Here is a 6,465-nt window from a genome sequence, read left to right as displayed (position 1 = left end):
ATTGCGCACGTGCATAGGTTATAACAATATCGTCCATGGCGTCACCTCGTGAAGATGAGTACGATTACTTGTTCAAGATCGTGTTGATCGGCGACTCGGGTGTCGGCAAGTCAAACTTGTTGTCTCGGTTTACGCGAAATGAGTTTAATCTCGAGTCTAAAAGCACGATTGGTGTTGAATTTGCTACTAAATCCATTGTGGCCGAGGGCAAGACCATAAAGGCACAGATTTGGGACACTGCTGGACAGGAACGATATAGAGCAATCACCAGCGCGTACGTTATTAGTTTAAAGTTACTCTTACGGTTGGTTTTGTTATTTGATATCGTGATAAATGTGTTATTAGATATTATCGTGGTGCAGTAGGCGCATTGCTTGTTTATGACATAACTAAGCATGGCACATTTGAGAACGTAGAGCGTTGGCTTAAAGAATTGCGAGATCACGCTGACGCCAACACAGTTATCATGCTGGTAGGTAACAAGAGTGATCTGCGCCATTTGCGTGCAGTGTCGACAGAAGAGGCCATGGCTTTTGCAGAAAAAAACAACTTGGCGTTCATCGAGACGTCGGCTTTGGAAGCTACAGGTGTTGACACTGCATTCCAGCGTATTCTAACCGAGATCTATAAGCTTATGAGTCGTAAGACCATTCAAGCCGAGGAAAATGCGACAGCTACTTTGCCCACAGGTAATAGCATTGCAATCACGGCCGAGAACACTAGTGAAACTCAAAAGAAAAAGAAGAAAAGCAGTTGCTGCTAGGTTTCTTAGCGCTGTTTACACAGTTTGGTAAATGCAGAGGCAAGAAAAAGCGAAGCGGAGATTGCAGCCGATCCATGCATATAGATACGATCGAGTTTATTAAGTCAGTTATCTGCAAATATAATCTCAAAACGCTTATCTTTACAAGTTTGAAAAGTATAGAACTATCTTTAAAATGTCTACTAAGTATCAAGCCACAAGTCTATTTATTTGATGCATTTCATAAACATATGCTCAAATATCGGTATTATACAAAGTAATTGGTTACCACGACACAAATGGCTAACAAGAAGAAACGCGAAGCCGTAAGAGGAGGATAACTACACGATCTCGAATAGAAATATTGCAATATTGACAATCTTTATGCGTATTGGATGTGCTTCAGGTTGCATCACCCGTGTCGTCCCAGCAGACAACGAAAAAGAAGACCAAACATGTGTTCGCAAAGACGCTAACGATAGACGCCAAGACAGCGGGTCTAAAGGACAGAATTTCGGAGGATGTCAAGAAAGTATCTACTGATAGAACATTAACAGATCATTCAAGCTTAGAAGCTGCAAAAGTGAAGAAGAAAGCAAAGAAGAAAACTAGAAAGAAAGCTGATGACACCGCGATGACAAAGAAGAATGCAAAGATAGAGGCTAATAGTGCCGAGATCGATGACCTATTTGCTATTTTAAAGACAAAAAAGCGGAAGAAGAACATTGCTGAAGAGAATCAAAAACTGGCTAAGGAGGTAAAAGAGCGGTGTGAAAAAAAGGAAAGGGAGCGGCTCCAGCAGCAGATTAAAAAGCTCGAGGCACAGAGTACGTCGTTTTGCTGAGCGATTCGATCGTTAATATGCGTCTCAGTCCTATGTTTTTTTGTATTGATTCTTTACAGACACGAACTCAACTGCCTGTGGGTTAAATCCAGACCCGCGACCTGGTAGGTTCATGTCATCGTGCTTTAAAATTTCAACGCGCTAATTTAATCTTTTCAGTACGCTACGACGAAGATGGATTACCAATTTATACCGAGGCAGCACTTCAGATCGGCAAGGGTGGCAATACTCAGGATTGCCCTTTCGACTGCTGGTGCTGCTTCTAAATTCAAACAAAACTTTCTTCTTCTTTTTATTACTAACGTTCACTTCAAAAACAATTCGCGCAAATTTTACATTATTAAACCAACAGTTCCTCCTATTATTTCCTGTAGCCACTCATTGGAAAGCGCTACTTACTGGAAAGTATAACCTTTTGATACTACACTTCCGGGACAATTTTATCGCGTCAACAGCTAACATATCACAATCATTCAACATTCGAACAAGACGTCCCTGAAACTCACTCAAACAAAGTTCAAGCTTATATCTGGAACTTAAACGACCGCGAAGCCGCGCAGTTGTTACATGATGGTATAAGTAAAACAACATTAGAAGTAGTGGTTTTACACGGACGGCAAAGTCTCCCACTTATTTTACACCGATCAAGTCATTTTACAACGTCAGGCTAGAGTCAAGCTCAACAGGGTCTTCTTTCCCCGCTGCTTATTCCAAACCCGTTCCCTTGGCTGTAGGCTCGCTAGACAGTCGATAGGGACAGCGGGAATCTCATTAATCCATTCATGCGCGTCACTAGTTAGAAGACGGGGCATATGGTTACCTCAAAAGAAAATGCATGGATCGAAAGAATACGGAAGGTGTATGCATGTATACACGGACGGTGTACTCCTACGCGAGCAAATATGTGCAATCGTAATGTCCAAGAAGATCAAGCGCTTGTATCTAGCTACTTGTGTAAACTATACTTAAGTAATGCCATAGTAGAAAAAATCTAGTGAGTGGATGGGTCAGTATGAGGGCACTTTTAAAGGTATATGTGGACAGGGTAAAGGAACCACTTCTCTAAAAGGCATATGTAGGCAGGGTAAAGGTATGATACAGAAACGCCGAAAGCGTGGTCAAGAAATTGTGCTCTCGGGTAGATATGAAAAGCAAATATCGATTCAGTCAGCTTATCTAGATGTTATCATCATCTCGCTTGAAAAGCCTAAGAAGCTGCTGCTGATGAAGACTTAACACCGATGAGGTTATGCAACTCACCAGCATGTGTGCGACGTTCCTTGTGGCATCACCGTCTTACGAATTGAGCCAGGGAACGACAAGACTGTACTCGACTTGAAGACTCTAATTACGTGACCGCTAAGTATAAATCTCGTGCGATGAACGATGGTTGAGAAGGGAAATGTGAGTTATACACTGCCGGACAAGTGTGTGACGAAATTCCGGGCACTTGACTAATGCTGTGGCTAATATATGCTGTACTGAAAGAATTGCTGATCAATTTGCCTACGTGTACCAGCGTGTGGTGTACATGGCAAAAAAAGTTTGGTAAATGTCATCTCAAAGAAGAGGAGTACAAAGAAGCTGGAAGATAAAGCTGCTCGACGTGTCGATATTCCCAGTTTCACACCTACCAGGACTGCCGTCCACGCTCAAAGTACTGCATACATAGCAGATATATAGACTATCCATCGTAGAAGATAACATTTGTGTCTTTTAGTGATCTGTATGACAGGCTGAGGTACTGTTGCGATATGAAATTAAATGTCTTAACAGTCTGACTCCTTAGAATTACTTATCAAGTACGACAACACGGACAGCACGTTGATTAGATGCTAATCGTGCCTGTGGCGGCGTAGTGGAGATTGACACACAATTGCCAAATTATAAAAATGCAGATCACAATCTACATGAAAATAGGTTTGAAATGCAATACAAAAAATTCTAGTGCTGCAGAAGAAGACTGCAGCGGGCTGCCGTAGCTCTTTGCTTAGAGGAAACTAAGCTGTGGTCACCGACCTTACGTTCTTTTTGGGATCCAGTACGAGGATAGCGGTTCGCAATCCGCTACTTCAAAGTATTAAAGCCCTAACCAAGGCATTCGAGCACTTCTGTTAAAACGAGACTGTGTATAATTGTTTTAGTTGCGGCAGAGCCGCCAATATCAACAAGCCTAGGTTTTCTTAATTAATATGGTAACACCTAATTAAAAAAGCAAGACCTATTTAATAAAGTAATATGCATTACTACTGGCAATCCTGCCACGTGGTGGCTTCTCCTTACGGTGTAGCCACATCACTGTATGACTACACTAACTGTGTAATACTCGCGCGACCTGGCCTTTCTTTCAAGGGCACATAACCCCGTTACACTCTCCCCATTAAAATTGTAATATCTCCAACTCACATTTAAGCGTCGTCCCATACATAGATCGCATGTCTAAGACACCTTAACGTTTTTCAAGAACAACTTTGAGCATTCTCCGCTCTATGAGTCCTGTCGATACGACACGCATAGCATCCAGCCTAGCTGGTTGAGAGGGTGCCCTCGGGCAAAAAACTTCTTCTTCTGCACAGAGAGAATCTCGGGACATTATGTCCGCGGCTTCACTGGAAGCACATACCAAGCCCTTCGCAACAGGGCGCGACACAGCGTGCCGACCCCGGGTGGTGGATTTCCTCTTCGAAAAGTTGGCGGAAATCGATTACGAGTCGGACACTCCTTTCCCAACATCGGGTGACAAGGAAGGTGAAGTGCCAACGGCACGACGTGAGGACAGCTCAAACCCTACGGATATCATGCCCGTTCCCCGACCTCTCAGCTTCCGGGTAAAAAATAGTATTATTACCAATCGCCTCGACAAGACACAAGAGCAGTAATTAAAAGCTGTTCTCAGGATGGCTCCCTTCCGCTCGTATCGACGTTCGGTCTGAGACTCTCGTGTGTAATTCGGCTTCCGCTCGGAGGATCCCGCTACTGAAGCAAATGACGCAATCACTCGATCGTTAGGAATCTGCGTAGTCGGGCCTCTGGTCACTACACAAGCTGAACTTGATCGGCGAAAAACTTTGTTGGTATCCCAAGATAATCTAATAGATCGGTACCGCGATCCAGCAATTCATGGTTGTATCATTAAAAAGTCACTTTTGTGCTCGACTTCGAGTTCAAAAAGGAGGCGCTTCTGTTCTCGCAATGCGGTTCACCCCTGAGGTGCTCGCCCCTGGCAAAAATGCTGCAGATGATGATGAGCTCTTTGAGCGTTGAGTGCAGCGGCTCCGAAAACTTTCTTCGCTATCTACCTTACAGCATGTCCTCGAGGAAGTGGACGTACGCGTTTAGCGCCATCTTAAATTTGAGTTTGCCAAACTCAAGGCGCATCGCCGACTTCCTACGTATTGTCGCCCTGCGACATAGGGAACGATCCTTCACGCTCCTGCGAGCTCTGTGGTTTCTCACACGGGTGAGTTAACGACCACAGCAGCCCAGGGTCATAGCTCGAGCTCAGTTCATGGCCCACCGACATCCTGGGCTACTGCCTAGAAGCACATTGCGCAAGACGACGCAAAGCGTCATGATTCTTCTGATCATAAGCGTCCACGACGTCTGGGCAGTCTTGCCAAAGTGGCGCCTCAAACTCCCACGAGTTCTCGGAGTTTGGGTATCCCCGACACTTCACAAGATATTGGGCTAATCCCGTCGACGATGTCGTCCACAAGGTGCTCCAATTGGTACTGAACACCACCATTCTCATCGAGAAGGATCGGCGGTGGACGATGACGAATTAATCGATCGCCCTCCGGTGACTTGCGATGCTCTTCGAGCGTTGGAGGATAAATACCTTCGTCATCGGCATTCTGCAGAGCATTACTCCAAGGCCGCCTACCGCTGCGCGAAAGACCTCGAGATACTGGAGCCCTTTGTGCGCTGACTGCCTCGCGTTGAGGATCATCGTGCTCTGTCGAAGCGGCTCTTAGACGTCGAGCAGGCGAATACGTCAATTTGAGCGACGGTGGAGCGCCTTGCGCTGTTGGAAACGGAAGTTGTTGCACTCCGTGCTTTGAACCAGTTGCTGATTAAACTTCTGGGTGGCCGAACGCCATTGGACGCCGCCCGGCACCAACGCTTCCGTGTTTACTTGCGCTGGGTTCCACTACGACTGAAGCAAGCCCACATATAACATCGGGTGGGTGCGCATATACGCAAGGCCTCGCTTGGTCACGACCCTAAAGGCCCGATAAATCGTGGACGGGGCTTTGTCTTAAAGACAACAGAAACTGCATTTGCAGCGAGATTCTTAGCTTTTAATAATACCAGATCTCCGACCTCAACGTTTTCAACACTTCTTAATTGTTTCCTTCTGTATATTCTTACTGCGTGTCTTGACTTTCAGCCATCGCATCGCGAATGTGTCGTACGACACTCAGTCTATTCGACAGGAAGTCTCCGACTTCTTTACGCACGATGAGGGGGCTGATATCGGTTAGCCGTTCGACTACTCCTCTCTCTCCAAGCCCTGAGCCATGGGATGGTGGCGTCAGCGGGACGCGAAGATTAATAAGTCCATTCACGTAGAACGGCGTATAGCCGGTAGATTAATGCACTGCACTGTTCAAAGCAAACTCTACGAGTGGCAACATAGCGCTCCAGCGCTTCGGCGCTTCGGCGTCTCGGCGCAGACGCTGCGAAGAACGTCGTAAATGACGCGATCACGCGCTCAGTCTGGCCATCAGAGTGCGGATGATCCGCTGCTGTCATAGTCAACTTGGTGCCCAGCACTCTGAAGATTGTAGACCAAAGAAGCGCGGGTCTCTGTCAGAGACATTTGACTCCGGGGGGTTCAGGCTGTCGAGAGACACGATCGACAAACAGCGTCGCTGTT

At 46.0% G+C, this 6,465-nt stretch overlaps 2 protein-coding genes across 2 annotated transcripts; both read left to right on the top strand.

Moving 5' to 3' along the window:
* Positions 1-35: 35 nt before the first annotated feature.
* Positions 36-763, top strand: PHALS_07393 (rab11 family; the record flags this gene model as incomplete). The annotated part of the gene is made up of 2 exons (XM_024720851.1): positions 36-308; positions 395-763. The coding sequence occupies 2 exons, from the start codon at positions 36-38 to the stop codon at positions 761-763; spliced, it is 642 nt and encodes a 213-aa protein (XP_024586009.1).
* Positions 764-1,041: 278 nt separating this feature from the next.
* Positions 1,042-1,852, top strand: PHALS_07392 (Protein of unknown function DUF1764, eukaryotic; the record flags this gene model as incomplete). The annotated part of the gene is made up of 4 exons (XM_024720850.1): positions 1,042-1,068; positions 1,149-1,569; positions 1,646-1,690; positions 1,746-1,852. 4 exons carry the CDS (start codon positions 1,042-1,044, stop codon positions 1,850-1,852), a joined length of 600 nt encoding a protein of 199 aa, XP_024586008.1.
* Positions 1,853-6,465: the final 4,613 nt, after the last annotated feature.

This window comes from Plasmopara halstedii, assembly GCF_900000015.1.
Source record: "Plasmopara halstedii genome assembly, contig: Scaffold_3109, whole genome shotgun sequence".
Lineage (NCBI taxonomy): Eukaryota > Oomycota > Peronosporomycetes > Peronosporales > Peronosporaceae > Plasmopara > Plasmopara halstedii.
This window is presented reverse-complemented; position numbering and strand designations above follow the sequence as displayed.